Consider the following 17,986-nt stretch of genomic DNA (forward strand, 5'->3'; position numbering starts at 1 on the left):
AGAAAAACACACTCAGGCGCCGGTCACAGTGCAGTCGTGGAGCGGAGGCAGAGGAGACGAAAGTGACAAACCCAGTGAGGAAAGTGTTTGTGAAGATGATGAAAACACACAGCAAGCATACAGCAGCGTAGGAAACGAGGGCGGGACGATGACGCTGTAGTGGAAGGTGACTACAGTAGGCGGTGGGCGTGTTCTCCTTGTTGTGATCCACACTTGGGGAGCCGGCTGTCATTCGCTCCAGCATGAACTGACTGTGCAGACCTGTGCGGCTCAGCAGGACACCGGCAGCGAAGGCGATACCTGGAAACACGCGTCACTCTGCTCCGGTTCTGGCTCCCGGCGCCGCGGATGAGGATTCCTTGTAACTGTGCGCGTCTTGTGCACACTCAGACACACCGAAGCAGAAGACGACGTATATTCGGAGAGAAGCACTTCTAACTGTGTATATGTGAGGCACGCTCGCAGCCGCGGGTGCGGTCTGTCGCTACGCTGCCCCTTCCTCCCGTTTCTAGCATGTGCAGATGTGCGGAGCAGTGAAGCTGGCACCTGGCTTGGAGTTTAGCAACATCTGGACTGGAGGGGTTGGATCTCCCTTTTCTGCCCAGGGGAGGGAGCACTGGGCTGGGCACCCCATGGCCCAGTTCCCCTCTAGCACCGGCTTCATCCTGGGTCACACGGACTCCTTCTAGCATGCGAATCGGCGGGACCGTACCATGGATGTAAGTCTACGTGGAGTTAAGAGGAATAGCGCACTGGTGTTCCAGCATAGGTCACAGATTGCAAGCTTGCACTGGACTCATCAGGGGAAAAGAGACGACACGGTGGTGCACAAGCCAACCGGCACGCAGCCCTATTGTGAGTATGCATCAAAACTTACACACAAAAGTATCATAACTCTAGAAAACCAGAATGGCAGCAGTGTGTTTGCGTTGGTGTGTCTATGTGTGTCAGTATGTCGGCAGGTGTGTGTGTGTGTGTGTGTGTGTGTGTGTGTGTGTGTGTGTGTGTGTGTGTGTGTGTGTGTGTGTGTGTGTGTGTGTGCGAGGTTGTCACTAGACCATTAGCCTTGCAATCTTTTTGACATTGTGTCTCTACAATATCCAAGCTGCCCTTTCTTTGTGACATGGTTGCCTGGCAACAGAAACAGTGTGCCACTTTCACTTAGTTTTAAAGTGAAGTACACCCCTGCGCTCCAGCTGTTGTAGCCGACGTCAGCGGTGGTGAGAGGGAGAGGAGAGGAAAACAGAGAGGAGAAGCATGAAGGGAGCTAAAGAAAATGCTTTGCCCGACATTTTTTATATTTATTATTTATTAGAAATTAACAAATGATAATAATAGCAAATCACGTCAGTGAGTTAAGCATAAACCAATGCATAAAGGCTTGGTTGGTAAAAAGAGTGTGATAAACAGGCTGATTCCAGTGCAGGCTGATGCTGCAGGCTTACAGGGATTAGGTAGGCGAGCTTAATTCAGCTCTAACACTGTTTGAACTGTGCCTTCCCACTGCCGCAACCTTAACAAGTGCAACTGCTTCACCTCATTTCTCATCAACACCCAAGGTTTATTTTCATTGCACAGCCTCAGATCTCGGCCTGCGTAGGGGAATAAAATCTCGACGCCACTTGACACCAGGATCCTGTGCCCTGGTCTGAACCCCGCTCCGGGATGGTGATTCCGTCTGGTTGGCGCTTATCGGCCCTCTCCTCGTGTCGGCGTTAAACCCGTGCGTGCTGAGGAGTGTGTGTCGTCTGTCATGGAGAGCGCGACCGGCAGATAAACCCATTGGCCTCGGCCCCGCGCTTGACTTATTGATAGACAGACGCGAGGTGGAGGGAGGGTGAGAATGGTCAGACAATGGCTGGCCTCGGGTCGGCCTTGCAGCCTCCATCTGGCCGGCCTCCAATCCCCTCCCCTGCACTGCCCTTGCCTCCCTGCACGCACTCACAAACACGCATACAGTTGTCACGAGCCCCCTCCCCCCTCCCTACGCACTGACACTCGGCGCTTCTCTCACACATAAACAAGCATGGGTCTTAGGCTGATCAGAAAACACTGACCTACATAAAAGCAGCTACTGTTTTCTTCCCCTCCACCGCTGGTCTCTCATCATCGCACGTGACACCGGGCTGTTGCACACGCTATATACTGCGTTGCATGCAGTTGCACCGGCATACTGTAATTCTAATGCATGTGCGCGTGCAACGCGTGCGAATGCATTATGCATGAACGGATCCACGCCGCGTTCGGATCGTCACCGGCTGCAAACCTGCCCATTTAGCGGCTGCAAATCACAGAATGATGACACCGCTGCAGATGTTTTACTGAGCAGACCCGTCCTCACAGCTGCATCTTTCTTACGCAGGGGGTATTTTTGGAGAATCAAAAAGTAGCAGGATGATATTTTGTCTTTCCAGAAGCACGCGTCACAGTGTAGTAGTAAAATTAGTTCATTTCATCTGTGCGGTTTGTCCCAGGAGTACTAGATTTTCACATCTGAGCCCATCATGCATTAGGCTACAACTGCAGAAGATGAAAGCCCTTTTCCCTCCCGTTTTATTCACATACTCATTTGGTTTTCAGCCTGTAATTTCAGCCAGGAAATGTGCAAACACAACTGAGAAAATGAGCAGCGCCTTCTGATCGGCAGCCAGTAAGGCTGAGACACAGAACCACAGGAATAGTCAGCTACGTGACATTATTGTGGCACCTTTCTTTTTTTGGAATTCTCGTCTTGCTTTGTCAGTCAGGACATACTCAAACAGCGCCAGTCTCAGACATTAGCAGTTTTTATCATGACCAATTTGTCCTGCCTTTTCTCATCAGAATGCTGCGGGAACACTTGAAGAATGATGAGCTCCAAAGAGGAGGAAACATTCCGATTTTTCCAGTATGTTGAGGAGAACGGCCTGAGAGCCTACAATGGCCTGGTAGCGCAGAACTTGGACCACGCCAGGAACGAGAAAAACAGAACATACCTGCAAGAGAAGAATGACAAGAAGAGAAAACAGGAGGAAGCCATAAGGAGGTAGGAGGAAAACAGTGGAAATAAGGTGCTTCATGAATAGACCTAGCCTTTTATCAGGCAGGTAGGCCAGTAGAAGGCGAACGATTCAGTCTTACTACAGTATCTGAATGGGAGTCTACTTGATTGATGCAAGAATGTCAATGGGTTCATTTTAGGAAGAGGAACTGGGACAAGTGGCCAGGGTGTCCCTGTGGCGATGGCAGGTTGCCATATTTTGGTGTTTGCCAGTGTGAACTGACATGTCCCACAATCTATACAGGATAATAGAGGCTTCACTTTTAGACTTGCTTGGGACCCGTCCTTGGATGATGTAAGTCGCTGCTCCATTTTGAGATGGAGGGCTTTTAGAATTAGGGGGTGGGTTAGCTGCCGCTGAGTGGTCAAATGTAAAGGCCTGTTTAAGTACATTCAGATGAAAAACCCAGCTATATTTGCTACATTGTAAAGAGGCTGTATGAAAAGAGTGCATTTTCTCCATGTGCACCGGCTACGTCGGCGGCTACTCGTCGGTTTGTGCTTTTGCTATGAGCAGGAAGTTATAGCGGCACAGGAACGCCGCCGCGCGGCGCCCAGGACTTGGGCGAATAAGAAGCATCCACTCGAAACGTGACCGGCACGTGGCTACGGCGTGCTTGTGTTGTGGGGTGAGTGAGCACTCGCACTCGCTCGCATCGGTGCAATAATATAATCCCAAAAAAGCAAGCCCAAAAAAGTAGAAGGCCAGTGCATGAAATCAAACCAAGCACAACTTCAGGATTTTTTGTTTTCATCCATTTTTATTAGTTTATTGCTCTTCAAAATTCCATTATTATAAAAAATGTATTTACTAATGCTTTTAGATTATCAAACACCTCTTAAGACTTATGAATGATTTTATCAATTGTTTTCAGGGAAGGTCCTGCAAACTGGGTGCGTTGTCAGTCTGTCAGATGCACGAGCAGTTGTATTAGCAGCTGGTGGGGTCTTAGCTGTGCATCGGGTTACTGGAGATGAACATTATACGAGGCCAGATGTGGGTTCTATTACCTAATTTAATCAATTTACATTCTTTACATCACTGGTATCAGCTATTGATGTAAAAACACTCAGGCTTCCTTTTAGCACTTGTTACAAACGTTCCCCTGCTCAACAGTTATTCTTCCTGTAACCGGAATGGGACACTCCGACGCCTGGGGAGAGTAGCATCTACTGTCCTGCAACGCTTCCACTGTCTCTCAGCTGTTGCCAAAGCTAAAATATTTATACACAGTCACTGGAGGAACAGTCTAAAAAATAACTGGATTTTTCATGAGGCCCACAAGTAGGGCAGGGCAATGAGACGACCCATTTCTACAGTAACTGACTAAGGGTGAACGAGTGTAAGGAGTAATTTGAGCACGGCGCGCATGAGGAATCAGGCGCACGTCCGCGCGCATACACGCGTGTGTGTGCTTGGACGCGAGCAACAGGAAAACGGATCACGTGAGTATGTGCGCATTAAAAAAAAATGGACAGCAGCAAGTGTGCGTCCAGGAAGGAGCTTGTTAGAGCAAATGTGTTTAAGAGTGTGTGTGTGTGTGTGTGGGGGGGGGGGGGGGGGGATGTTAGAGAGAGATTAAGTGTGAGCTCAGTTACAGGAGATGTGTTCTGCCTGGTGACAGCTGGAAAAGCCACAGTCCAATCAGATCAGCACTGGGCCTGAGTGTGGCAGGCCTTCCTGTCTGCTGCTATCTCTCTCTCTGGGGTTCTGATATTGGATTTCACCAGTAGAAGTTCGTGCAGTCATGAGGCCCACACATTTGCCTAAATGCAGGTTCATGATCACGCACGCACGTGAAAACCCTCCACACTCACTAAGATTTCCTTAAATTTACATGTGCATGCAAATCCCAAACGACTGCCGCCGCCCGGCAGTCGCCCTTTGCGCAGACTGTGATTTTCTCATGATCCCCTCGTCTTGTTTTGCTTCTGGGGTTTGAGTTTTTTCTTGAACCCGAGCCGCCCCACGGTCAACTCCAACCGGTCTGAGTGCACCTGTGTCTGTCCCCCAGCCAATCACTGGGCGAATATCCTATAAATAACCCCGTCACCACTACTCCGGGCTCAACCACCCACCCACATTCAAATACACAGTCACAGCAGACGCACAACCAAAACAAACGACAAGGTCCTGTGACTGAGTGTTAGAGATGAAGATTTTAAACCTTTACAGACATGTCTACATTTCATACTGTATATTTAAACTTTGGCAGACAGGCTCGACAGGTGGCTGCAGGCACCTTTGACTTGTGCCGTCTGTGTTGTCTCCAAGCTAAACCTAATGTGTCTGTGTCGTGCACAAGCCCAGAGGTTATGATATGCATGTGCGCGTTATCCCTGCTGAGCGACGGCAGCTGGCTTTATGTCTGGTATCTATGGATATCCTGTTGCTAGGCAAAGGTAAGCCCCTGACCAATGAACCCACCCCACCAAGCACCTTCTGTTCAACAGCTGGAGGAGGTCGGAGTCAGCAAAGTCACACATGGGGGGGGGGGTCAACACGTGCAATCATCTACACCCACATACTGTATATTCATGCTATTCATGCACTATTTATGCTTTTAAACATTAGACATATTATTTAAGTCTTTCGTAATAACTGCAGAGGTCAACTGTGCATTTCCTGTCAGCTCACACAGGCCACTTCTGTGCCATTACCACAATGCACCCAGACATCATTAACACTCCAATCAGACTAATCATCCATTAATGGGGATTGATTGTGGACAGGCTCGGGGACTCACCATTTTGCATGTGGTTGTGTCAGCGGTGTCAGCCATATCCAGGGTTAAACTCTAATCAATACGGTGCCCTGGAACAGACCCTGGTTTCAGCGCCACAAACACAGCAACCAAAGAGAGCGCTAGCTTAAACAGAAGGCTTTGCATATGCATATACAGATACGCTTGCATAAATAGAGGAAGCCAAGATGGTTCTGATACATGTGTTAATTTGTGTCCTGGAGGAAGCTTTCATGGGTTTTCTCAGGCTTTTGCCATAACGTCCTTGTCGCTCACATGCATTTCTGTTTATCCTTACTCTGTCTTTCTGTTTTAGGACGGGCGAGGACATAACAACTGAGGGCAAGCACTTACGTATGGGCTCCATTACCATGCCAGACCCCCAGGAACGCATGCCCATGCCCAACCCCCATGCCCTGGCCTGTGGGCAGGGCTTCTCCGTACGCTCCCAGTCCCTTCACTCCGTTGGCGGTGGGAACAGTGGGGGCGGAGGAGACGAGGAAGTGGGTAGCCCAACATCTAGGAAGCAGCCTCCACCCAAGCCCAGGAGGGACCCTGCCACCAAGCTGAGCATGTCGTCCGAGGCGGTGGACCACAGTCCCACATCCACCTGCCGCGGGGACAGATGTGATGGTGAGTGGTGGTGATACCTGATACCAAACAGTTGCGCTATATATAGCTGAACTCTGCAGTGCCCTCTTTGACCCTGTTGCTCCCATGGCATGACACATAGCTACAACTGGGACCAGTGGCAGCATAGTCCATGTTTTTAGACCCAAAATTCATAAAGCATCCATATAATCTCAGATTTACTTAACCTAATTACTAAAGTTTCAAAAAGTCTAATAATGACAGTGTTTTGATGGCTATGGGTTTGTTTTTTGTCATACTGCCACTTAAAAACTGTTCTTAGTTATCAGTGGAGCTGAAAACATCTGAAATGTAATCAGTGCCAGGATCAGTGTGCAAAATTACTGTATAGAGACGTTATTGGAGAGGATGTCGTTCCTTCAATAAGCTACAGGTACAGTCACTGCTGTTACACATGCACACTCTCATTTAAAGGGGAAATATTTCAGTAGACAGTGGCTGAAGATAATAAAAATATACGTGGCAGGTGGCTGTGGGAGCTGAGGAGACAGAGATTGCAGGAGGCTTTTACTCTATTTCAGTTTGGATGCCTCGCCACCAATGTGATGCGCAGGGAGTCGCCCAGCCTGGCTCAGATTGGTGGGGATCTCTCAGTGTGCGCACAGATCTTCCTGGGCACCACAGCAACCATCCCACAGAAACAAGACCCCCTGCAGCCCAGCCAATCACAGCATCACCGAGCAGCGTGAGCCAATAGGGCTCCAGAGATGCCGAACTGTGAGGCTTCGGAGCCAATCACAGCAAGAGTGTGGGGGTGTCCCTGACTGAGGTTGCAGGGTTGCGTGCTCTGTAGCTGCTGCTGTAGCGGGAAGGGGAGGGGCTTGTCAAAGTAGAATTCATTCAGGAGGAGCGAGTGACCTAGATTTGTTTTCCCTAGGAGGTGAGGGAGGGGGGAGGGGTTGCGGGTAAACACATCCACTACAGAGGGATGGGGGGGGGGGAGCAGGGAGCAACAGAGAGAGGAAAGGAGCAGGAGGATACAGGGAATGAGAGCTGTTTGGAGGAATAGATTCATCATCTGTGCTGAAAACGAATTTCAGGGCTATCGTGCAAACTTGATAATGTTGACGTTTGTGCACATGAATGTATGCACCTACTGTACATACACAGACAAATTACAAATAAAGATCATTCAAAGGCAGGAACATACAGTATCTAAGATAAAACCTTTAGTAACAATCTACCATATAGTGGCAATGTACTGCAGACCAAAAGGTCATTCATCTGTCAATTTAAATTCAATTTAAAGCTAAATAGATGACTTTCATGCTAATTATCTGTAAAAGTGTTCAGATTTTATTGTCAGTCATACCTTTAGTTTTATCTGCTGGATTGTTTCTCTGAAGCGACAGTTGAACAGTTAAACTACGCTTTTCTGGAAGCTCTGAAGCTGCTTTTGAGACTGCATGGTATGAAATGTGTACGTGCGTGTCCTAATTTCCCTGTCTGAATGTGTAGGCATATGCAGTTTGTGTGTGTGTGTGTGTGTGTGTGTGTGTGTGTGTATGTGTGCATTTACCGATGGCAGCGAGTTATTCAGTTATAGGAAGTTTGCATGTGTCTGGGCCATCTGGCATCTAAATTATTAAAGGTGCAAAATCTGCAGTTTGAAGATTTTAGACACGGTCCGGCTCTTAACTACACTTATCTCTGCACGCCTCTCGGAGGAAGGGACGCTCCTTCCAAAACATCTTCGTTCCTGACCTAGAAATATGCCGCGAGCTCCTCGGTAGCATAGAGCGCTGTCTGCTGAGAGTACACTAGCATTAGGACCGAACAGCAGCATCTAGTCAACGTGAACCGGTAACACAGCCTCGCTGCGCCACATCCAGAGCGAATCGCACTGCAACGCTACGTCACCACCATCAAAAAGAAACTCCACACTGTGTGTGACCCAGATACTATGCTCACATACAACTGCGCTGCCATATATGTGACCTAGAAACATGCATATGCCTCAACTGTTCCCACATATAGTATCTGACTCAAGGTGTTGCTCTCAGCGATGCATGTTGACCTACATCTGACCCAAAGAATTTCAGTATTCATGCCTGTGATTCATATACAGTAGTAAGAACATCAATGTAACATGTAAATCTACCCCAGACCCAGAAGATTTGCCATTAAACATTCTTTCACTGTCCTTTAGCAGCTCAAGGATGCAGCGAGGACTGCAGGCGGATTCCACCGCCCAAGCCCAAGAGAAACCCCAACACGCAACTGAGCGTTTCCTTTGATGAGTCCTACATCAAGAGCCACGGAGGCAGCGGGGTTTGCCCTTCCAAGCCCCTCCACCACGTTGGCTCCCCCTGCGAGCGCAACCCCTCGCCGCCGCACAGCGACGAGAGCCCCACGGACGACTGCGAGGACGAGCCCGTGTACATAGAGATGGGCGGAATCGACGTCGGCGGGCGGGAGGCGCTGAAGAGCGAGGATGAGGAGCAAGGGGAGTCTGTGTACGAGGAGATGAAGTACCCCGCTCTGGACGACATGGAGTACCGCTCGGACCCTGTGGGATGCCGCTCGGCATGCCCCACGCCAGCCCCCTATGACCCTGAACCCCTCAGTCGCTGTTCCACACCTCGAAACATTCCTCTTTGCGACATTCCTGCGCCCTTTCCCAATTTACTCAGCCACCGGCCTCCGTTGCTGGTCTTCCCACCAGCGCCCGCTCAGTGCTCGCCCAACTCCGATGAGTCTCCCCTCACCCCTCTAGATGTGACTAAATTGCCCATGTTGGAGAACCAGCCCTACAGCAAATCACCGACATCTTCCTCGGAGCCGCCCTCCTCTGCGCACATCCGCAGGGAGCTGACTGCAACCCCAACCCTCACCATCTCTGGCCGGTCCTCTGCACCCCCTCTGCCCTGCACGCTCTACAAATCCTCCTCCTCATCCTCCTACCAGCGCAGCCACTCGGCCTGCCCGTCGCCGGTCAGCATGGGCCGCTGTCTCACCCCGCTGAGCCTCATGCGCACACCTCCGTTCGATGCTCCGATGCCGTTCCCCGGGGGTCTGCCGCGGAGCGCCTCTGCCACCCCTCACGGCAAAGGCTCGCCACCTCAGGACGGCGTGGGCCGGCTGCACGGCTCCATGCAGAATGTGTCCACGGGGCGTTCACGAACACCCACCAGTCCACTAGATGAACTAACCAACCTGTTCACCACAGGCAGGAACATGCTAAAGAAGAATGCCAGTGGCAGGAAGTCTAAAGAGCCCGGAGAAAGTGAGTAACTGCACACCTTTTGTGTGTCCTCATCTATATATTCATGTCTTGGATTCCTGAAGAGTGTAAACAGATTACAAGAGCATGTCTTTCTAGAAATCGTAGGCTGCAGAGCTGCAGTAACTCTGAAACAGACACAGACAACTTCTTTAATCAGCGACATCATTGTTTACCTCTGTGAGCCAAGTTTTACAGTACCGTGTTTGTGTTGCTCTCTGCAACCTTCCATGTATTTAATCTACACCCAGCAAGCCAAGCCCGATTCAGATCGTATGATTTAATCTGGGAGGATTAAGAGACTAAAGCGAACAGCAGGTCCCTCGAACTACTCATGGCATTAGTCCATCAGGCAGCATTACTTTTAAATATGTAAACATCATGTTTAAATACAGATACCCCCGCCACATTCAAGACACTGCCAACATGTCTGTGCAATCGTGAAGGAAAACAGTGTCTGCTGATGATGCAGCTGTAAAAGTTGTTTTAGATCAATTGTAGATCAATTTAACCAAAAATTAATTTATTTGGACAGATTTTGTGCATGAATCCTAAAATAGAAAACTACAAAGAGCCCACATTTCTGTCAATGCTCTTAGCAACTACAACATAGCAACAGTGGAGGGAGGAGAAACCCCAGATTCCTATTTGCAGATTCCCTCCCCGTAGCAAATGCAGCCAATCACAGCTTAGGGCATGTCGATCCACAGCAGTGTAATGAGCTCCTGATTGGGACAGCTGTGGATGTGAACTCAAACGCACACCTGATCGGAGGATGTCCCACTCTCTTTTCTGTCCAATCAGGACATACTCATCTCGTGATTAACCAATCACATAGCTTGGGCTACAGTACTGGAAGCTGAGACGCTTGCATTTCTGCTTTTTTGATTAGACGGCCTGTAGCTGCCCTACACATGTTTTAGTTGGAACACATCTTCTGTTGTTCTGGTTGCGGAGCATTGCCTTGATCACACACCTGTTAAATTGCAAGAATCCTTTAAGTGACTATTACTGTCAAGTTGTCAAGGCTTCCAGCTGATGAGTCACCAATGAGCCCTCTGAAAATATGGTGTTTTCTAGTCCCGTATGGTTTGCAAACAGGCTGCATATGCTCTTTATAAATATTTAGCTCTGTCATGGAGTCAATCATTTTTTCAACCCAAACACCTGTGTGCAAGCACCACACGAGGCTACAGCATTGAAGGGTTGTGTTGTCCTGTGGCTGGCTCCAAGAACACACAGTGTGATGTGATTACACAAACATGACACAATGAATGGAGGTTATTTTTTCTCACTCTCATTCTGAGGCAACAGAGACAGCAGCCAGCATCTCGCCTGACCCACTTACAAACTGGTTAATCACCACACTAACTCACTGCCACACACACACACACACACACACACACACACACACACACACACACACACACACACACACATGCATGCATATGCACACATGCACGCATCTGCACACATTACAAAGCCAGGCATGACACATGTGAGCATAAAAAGGGATGCTTATATGGTAATGTATATGAAAGCCCTCATAGAAATGGGTATAGAAGCGAAACCTACGTGGAAATTGGTCATGCACAAACAATGATTCACTGTTTCGCTGATAATATTTAATGTCTGAGCAGTGAATCCATGCAGTACAAGATTAAAAAAAGCCCAAAATAAAATGAGGAATGTACAATATCTTAAAAAGCTTCGGATTCTTAATTTATATCTGTTTATATTTTCTAGATTTGAAGGTGAGGCACAAGACAAAAGACAGTTTGAACTCCAAATTTGAACGGATTTTAAAAATATTAGTGTGAAATCAAATGAGCACAAATCTGATGCCCACACACTGAACACTGACTCATTCTACTCCAGTGGTGTACAGTACCTTCCTCAGTGAGCATTGAGTGACACCTAGAGGATTTGTGATGGTAGTGCAGATACTTTTATGTTGAAAATGTTGATCTTGTTTAAGAAGTGGCTAGTTATTTTAAATTCACTTTATTCCTTGCCTCCTTTTTTATAGCTGAGTCCAAAAACAAGTCTCACAGTGAGTCCAAGCGTGAAGGCAAAGAACGCCACAGCCATGGTCACAGTAAGGAGTCCAAACGAGACTCCAAGGACCGACACAGCAAAGAGTCTTCGCACCGGAGAGACAGAGACAGAAATAAAGACAAAGACAGAGGGAACAACAAGGCAGAGCAACTTCCCCACAGTAAAGATCGCAGCGCTGTAGAAGTACCACCACGGGACAGCTGCAGCAGTGTGGAGCCTATCCCTATGAGACGGGACTCAAAAGACAGGGGCTGCAACTCCATAGATCCCATCCCCTTGATAAGAAGAGACTCCAAGGACAGAGGCATCAACAATGGTGACCTGATGCGAAGGAGAGACAGCAAAGATCGAATGGAGTCTTTGATAAGACAGGACAGCAAAGACAGGGAGAGGCTGCTAGATCAGCCACCTGAGCTGTTACCGAGGCAAGACAGCAAGGAAAGGGCAAGGAATAGTGTAGAGAGAGCCAGAAATGGTGTGGACTCAACGCATGAAAGCAGAGACAGGCCACCTGAGCTTCTACCCCGACAGGAAAGTAAAGACAGACCTAGAACGGCGGCAGAATACAAGCTTGACAGCAAAGATCACCATCCCGATTTGTTACCTAGGCAGGACAGCAAAGAAAAAGCAAGAAATGACATGGAACATAGACATGAAGGTAGGATAGACCAGCCACCTGAGATACTACCCCGGCAGGAATTATCTAGAGTCAGCAACAGCAAGGACAAGTCCCTCTATATCTCTGATTCTAAACATGAAGGAAGAGATCGAAGCTGCCACAATGGAGGAGACCTTCCTCCAACTTTGCTGCGACAAGACAGTAAAGATCTGAGCAGAACTGGTCTTGAGGTGAGACGGGACAGCAAAGACAGAAGTCTGAATGGCTCGGAACAGCATAATGTAGACTTAAAGAACACAAAGAGCCCCTCTGCAATGGAGTATAAGTGTGATAGTAAAGACAGGGCAAACAGGGCAGATGGTACGCCCAGACGAGACAACAGAGCAAATTACAGCATGAACCAATCTAAAGCACAAGAGAGAAATGGCAGCACAATGTCGGGGCAGCACTCATCCTCTACAACACCTACTCACCATGGGAGACCATGTGGTAGCCCACCGATGAGCGTGGGAACAGGAAATGGTAAGAGCCAAGACCTAGTACTGATTAAAATATACATATTAACTAGAGCATCCATTGAAACCTTTTGTACTATTTTTCCCAAAGTGCTACCGAAGTATGGCCGTTCGCCTTCTATGCCTACTAACCCCTCACCCATGGGAACTCCCCAAAGGAGAGCATCGGAGCCACATCAAAATCAGGTATGGAGATTTATTTCATGTAAATTACTCTTACCATAAGTCATCACAGTAGACATCTTTGTGAAGAATGGGATACTACAAGTGAGGGACTACATTAATGCTCTAACTATGTCTCCCAGATGCCCCAGATGCCTTGGATTTGCGGAGACACCACCATGCTAGAACAGATTGAGAGGAAACGCACCCTCTGCATGGAGATCCGCTCCAGACAGCATCCACACCTGCAGAGGTTTCTGGAAAGGCCTCCTCCACCAGACAGGAGCGAGGACAAGCACCAGGAGCAGAGTCAGTGCAAGCAAGATAGTGGATCTATCCTCCCAGGCTGGGGGAAGAGCGGTGGGGCCAAAAAGATCCGCCCTCCCCCATACCCCACACAGAAAACCGTGTTCTGGGACACGGCCATCTGACAGTAACAGCACACTTACTCCTCCCTGCCACGTCCCTCATTAACCCACTTCCTGTTTCGTCTGGGTTGTTCTGATTCTTCACTGCAACATCAGGCAGGTGAGGAGTGTCAGTTAGAAAACTAGGGGATGATACTTGCTGATGTCAAGTAATGTAGTGGTTACCATAGCAATATATATGCTTGTTCAGGTTGTCATGTTTTCTTATCATCACTGGTGATATTTCATATTTTTCTATTTCCTGTTACTGGATTCTTGTAATATAATGAGTAGAATAGATATTTGATGAATAGATATTTTCTAAATGAGATGGGGATTAAAAATCTGCTTAAAAGATGTATAGTAGATGTAGATGACATCTAATGTTTGGTTTTGGTTATTTTTGATTATTTTACATTTGAAAGCATAATCTATTACTTTTCTTGTACTGTAGTAGCATAATTTTCTTATGCCCAACATTCCTTTGCGCTCAAACGCACTAAAATGAATGGACTATTCAGTTCTGTCTATGTATACTTTGCATTGTCACTGTTTTATTGTAAGTTGAAATGTTAAAGTCAACATACTTTAGAGTCCAGCACCATGTCTGGTCCAGTATGTTGTAGAAAGTACAAAAGCGGCTCCTCAAACAGAAACAGGAAACGTTCTGTGCTTCAGTTTGTATATTACAGTAAGAAGCTGTGTTGTCACTGCGTCAAAGCCTATAGTGGTCGAATCATTTTTAGGCAAACCTGCTGGCTGGCATGTCGCAGAACACAAAGTGCGAATTGCTTCTGCTGTATTCTAAGATTCACTATGAGGGTGGGGTGGGGTGGGGAGGTAGTAAATTAGACTTACATTATAAACAATATAATTTCCAAAATCAGCCAAAGCCTGTAAGAGCGAGATGTGAGTGTGGGTGCACTTTGGGACGTTTGGTTAGATGGAATGGTGTTGACGGCAACAGCTGGTGAGTATCAGTGCCCTTACTTTTCCATGCACACTGCGAGCACCACGACACAGTGTAAATACTTGATGCTGGCGACCAGCCTGTACAATCAACACCTGAGCTTTTAGAACATTTCTTCATTTTACTGCAAATTATAATAGCCATATGCACTTGCTTAAGAAATACCTTTCAAGATTATGCTGATATATATTTTTTTGAAAATGTTAGGAGTAGCGTGACGTGCCATGTAGGTTTTAAGTTATTGGCTGGGAGGTAAAGCCTCAGGAGATTGGCTGTGTGTGACATGTAGTCAGATATGATTGGTTGTCTCTGACAATAGTTACAATTAGTTTGGCTGGCAACCACTTTAAAAATCAAATCATTTAAGGACCTATAACATGGCAACAGCTCTTACTAGTTAAAAGACCAGGGGTTGCACACAAACCTCCACATATTCGAGGCTTTAAGAATAAACTGCACTACCCTTCATCCTTTACCACATTAAATCGGGCCGGGTATATTCATGTCCCTCTCCTTCTGCTCTCTCCCTCTACCTCAACCTCCTTCTTACATCATCTAAATGCACATTTAAATGCAATGTTGACATTGCCAAAATAGTGTGGAGTTTGACAAATGAGCTAGCGCTCAAAGTGCAAGTGCAGTAGCCCCCTCTCTGGTGGGAATCAGTGCTACACAGGTCCCTCTTTGTTTTACAGTAGCTGTGTGTATGAGTGAGGGAGAGAGCTATGTGTGTTTGTGTGCCAAGCTACACTGTATGCAAGTCGAATCTTTGAAAATGATTGTTTTAAGACTTTCACTTTGCCCAATCCATGATGTTTGGTGGGCAGAGTTTGGAAATGTAATAATGATGATGTACAATCTTTTTGTGTGTATACATGTGCACTGTGAAAAGTTAGAGAGAGCACCACACTGTCAGAGTCCTCTGTCTTATTGCACTGAGTGTTCTCTTGTTGTGCGTAATAAAAAGAAAAGGAAAAAAGATGTTTGAGGCAAAAAAAGTACTGTATTCTGATTGTCACTTGGGTTCTGTTGAGAGAAATAAATAAATATGAACTTGAAACCTGCTATGGAGGAATTTAAAATTATTCATAATCTCTTTTGTCGAACGTTTTGCTGTAAGGTGTTGTGTTTTCAACTCTTGTACTGAACTCTAAATGACTTAGACCGCTGAAACATCTAAAACATTTTAATAACAAAGCAACATGAATAAAAAAGAAAAGATTGAGTTAGTGGGTGAAAATTATCTTAAGGCACAGCAGCAAGATGAATATTTAAAACACATTTATAATAACAGTTAGCACCTCATTAAAAATGAATGACTGAAAGAAATATACCAACAGCGATGCAGATTAAATTAGGAAGGGTAACAGTGCATAGCCACATTTTTTCTCATTGTTTTACAGTTTCCGGAGGCAGACGTGACACTGACTGGCCTTGCGACGCTGATGGTCAGCTGCTTTGATGGTGCCGGACTTGGGGGGTGTAAACTGCTCAGTCTGACTCACAGTAGTCAGCCAAAAACTGTAGAGGTTGGCAAAGTAGTGACAGGAGCCTCGTGCACCCTGACACTCTATAAAAGGGTGGGTCCTGAAATGTTTAAGGCAGCTGCCAGAAGATGTCAGCGACTGGCCGCCGCCTTCATCGCCTGCTCCTGTGTGCTGTGGAATTGTACAAGTTTTAAATTTTTTTGTTCTTTTATATATGCAGAATGAATAAATTTAAAACACTCACCAGGAGTAATGAATACCCTGTCCACAGACTTGTCCAGGCAGGTGGACACACGGGGACTGTGTGATCCTGGCTGTGGAAAGCCACTGCAGGTGAGACTGTCTCACAAACAACACAGCGGCTGATGTGAGAGACAACCTCCTGGTTGAAAACTGGCATCATTGGTATGGAAGCAGTGGTGGAGAGCCAATATGACTTGTCATTACGACTAGAGTAGTGACAGGCTGCTTGGTTGCAGTACGAAAAAGGCATAGTGGAGAATACTCGAAGACAGGAGCCAGCCTGGCCTGCAGGGAGGGAAACAAATATATGTAAAGAACAGGAAGAAATGTTTTATTCTTTTGGTATGAATAAACATACCCAGGTCTTGTGTGTGAGCCTTTTCTTGGCCCTCCAGGTACACCAGACTGTAGCCTACCCAAAGCTGGCTGCTGCCTTCAGGACAGTGCGGTACCTCAACTGACTGGCTGTGGATTACCAAAAGGTAACCTGACCTCTGGGACAAAGTATAGCCTGGATTGCCTTGATCACCTGGTGGGCCTGGGACACCTGGACAGTGGAGCAGTTGAACAAGAAGCAAGTGAAGTGACCCATATCAAGGAGACAGACTATTATCAGTACCAGGAGTTAAATGTGGTAGCACTGGGATTGCAGGAACTAGATGAGATCATTCACCTTGGGATCCAGGATATCCTGGCTGTCCAATTTCTCCTGGGTCTCCAATATCACCGTTAGGACCAGGACGACCAGTTTTGCCAGGAATGCCAGGGATGCCTTTGGAACCCTTAATGCCTGAAATGCATAGATACAAACATATAAAAAACAACGATATTTACATACACACCGCCACAGGTAAGTGAGGATAATAAAAACCCAAAACACTGATTTCTTTAAGGTATAGACCAGAAATCATATACACAAAGAAGACATTAAACCTTTTTGTCCTGGAATGCCAGGAGGACCCACATCGCCAGGGAATCCCAATGATCCTGGGTTACCAGGTGGTCCAGGAGGACCATATGGGGCTCTTTCTGGTGTCCCATGAATGGTATCACCCTTAGCACCTTTAGGACCTAGAATAAAACATATTATTGATTAACATTGTCCAACACTTTATCAGTGCTGAACAAATGAGAGTAAATGTTATGTAATGTAATATACAAAATTCCACATTACACTGTCAAAAACAGTTTACACAAAAACATTACACTTACCCGTGTCTCCAACTGGGCCACGTTCTCCCCTAAAGCCCCAAGGCCCAGGAAGACCTTGCTGACCTTTGGGTCCTACAGGACCCTTTAGACCAACAGAACCTCTCTCACCTGTTGAAGTGTTGTAAAATTTAGAACGTATTCATGCAAGCGGATGACAGTAGTGTTCGTACTGTTATGCACTCTACTGTACCTTTTGGTCCTACAACGCCTGGATTGTTTTGAGATCCAGGGATTCCGGGGAAGCCTCTTTCTCCCTTACGGCCTGGTAATCCCGGAAGGCCAACTGGTCCTGGTTCTCCTTTAGAGAAAATACTGCTGCCTGGAGGGCCTCGTTCCCCAGGAGGACCTTATGGCCCAGAGTGTGGACAAACACAGTCTCACTGTTGGACATGATCACTGTACACAGGTTTTCCAGTGTCTTCTAAAAGTGACAAAGATGGTGAAATATAAGAAAAAGAATGGTCAAGCACAAACCTGGTTGTCCTATAGGTCCTTCAAATCCTATATCTCCATATGATCCTGGAGAAGGCAAGCAGCAAGGCAAGGTGGCAGGGTAACCTTGTTCACCTGGGAGGCCTGGAGGACCTGAGGGGAGAAATGCACAAATTGGGAAACTATCTTATGTAAACAGAACACAGAGTGCAATGAAATACAG

At 47.0% G+C, this 17,986-nt stretch overlaps 2 protein-coding genes across 3 annotated transcripts in view; one reads left to right on the forward strand and one right to left on the reverse strand.

Moving 5' to 3' along the window:
• nyap2b (neuronal tyrosine-phosphorylated phosphoinositide-3-kinase adaptor 2b) lies at window positions 1-15,453 on the forward strand. 2 transcript variants are annotated; one of them, XM_029130949.3, is made up of 7 exons: window positions 1-855; window positions 2,824-3,025; window positions 6,101-6,417; window positions 8,585-9,661; window positions 11,688-12,857; window positions 12,942-13,036; window positions 13,156-15,453. In XM_029130949.3, exons 2-7 carry the CDS (start codon window positions 2,847-2,849, stop codon window positions 13,441-13,443), a joined length of 3,126 nt encoding a protein of 1,041 aa, XP_028986782.1. In that variant the 5' UTR covers window positions 1-855; window positions 2,824-2,846; the 3' UTR covers window positions 13,444-15,453. The 2 variants fall into 2 exon arrangements, with proteins under 2 accessions (XP_028986782.1, XP_028986783.1); XM_029130950.3 differs by having other exon boundaries at window positions 8,588-9,661.
• Window positions 15,213-17,986, reverse strand: part of LOC114843977 (collagen alpha-6(IV) chain-like) — a 14,388-nt gene continuing 11,614 nt past the window's right edge. Inside the window, exons 41-48 of the mRNA XM_029130936.3 lie at window positions 17,806-17,916; window positions 17,522-17,677; window positions 17,332-17,439; window positions 17,053-17,190; window positions 16,793-16,909; window positions 16,478-16,666; window positions 16,121-16,404; window positions 15,213-16,047 (exon numbers count right to left, since the gene is read on the reverse strand). Of these exons, the coding sequence (XP_028986769.1) occupies window positions 15,787-16,047; window positions 16,121-16,404; window positions 16,478-16,666; window positions 16,793-16,909; window positions 17,053-17,190; window positions 17,332-17,439; window positions 17,522-17,677; window positions 17,806-17,916 (1,364 nt within the window). The 3' untranslated portion in view covers window positions 15,213-15,786. The remainder of the gene's footprint in view (window positions 16,048-16,120; window positions 16,405-16,477; window positions 16,667-16,792; window positions 16,910-17,052; window positions 17,191-17,331; window positions 17,440-17,521; window positions 17,678-17,805; window positions 17,917-17,986) is intronic.

This window comes from Betta splendens, chromosome 17, assembly GCF_900634795.4.
Source record: "Betta splendens chromosome 17, fBetSpl5.4, whole genome shotgun sequence".
Taxonomy (NCBI): Eukaryota; Metazoa; Chordata; class Actinopteri; order Anabantiformes; family Osphronemidae; genus Betta; species Betta splendens.

Excerpts from the sequence above, each read along its gene's own strand:
- nyap2b (XM_029130949.3), top strand. The coding sequence starts at position 2,847 with ATGATGAGCTCCAAAGAGGAGGAAACATTCCGATTTTTCCAGTATGTT. Across the intron at positions 6,418-8,584 it reads CCGCGGGGACAGATGTGATG|CAGCTCAAGGATGCAGCGAG; the intron begins GTGAGTGGTGGT and ends ACTGTCCTTTAG. Across the intron at positions 9,662-11,687 it reads GTCTAAAGAGCCCGGAGAAA|CTGAGTCCAAAAACAAGTCT; the intron begins GTGAGTAACTGC and ends CCTTTTTTATAG.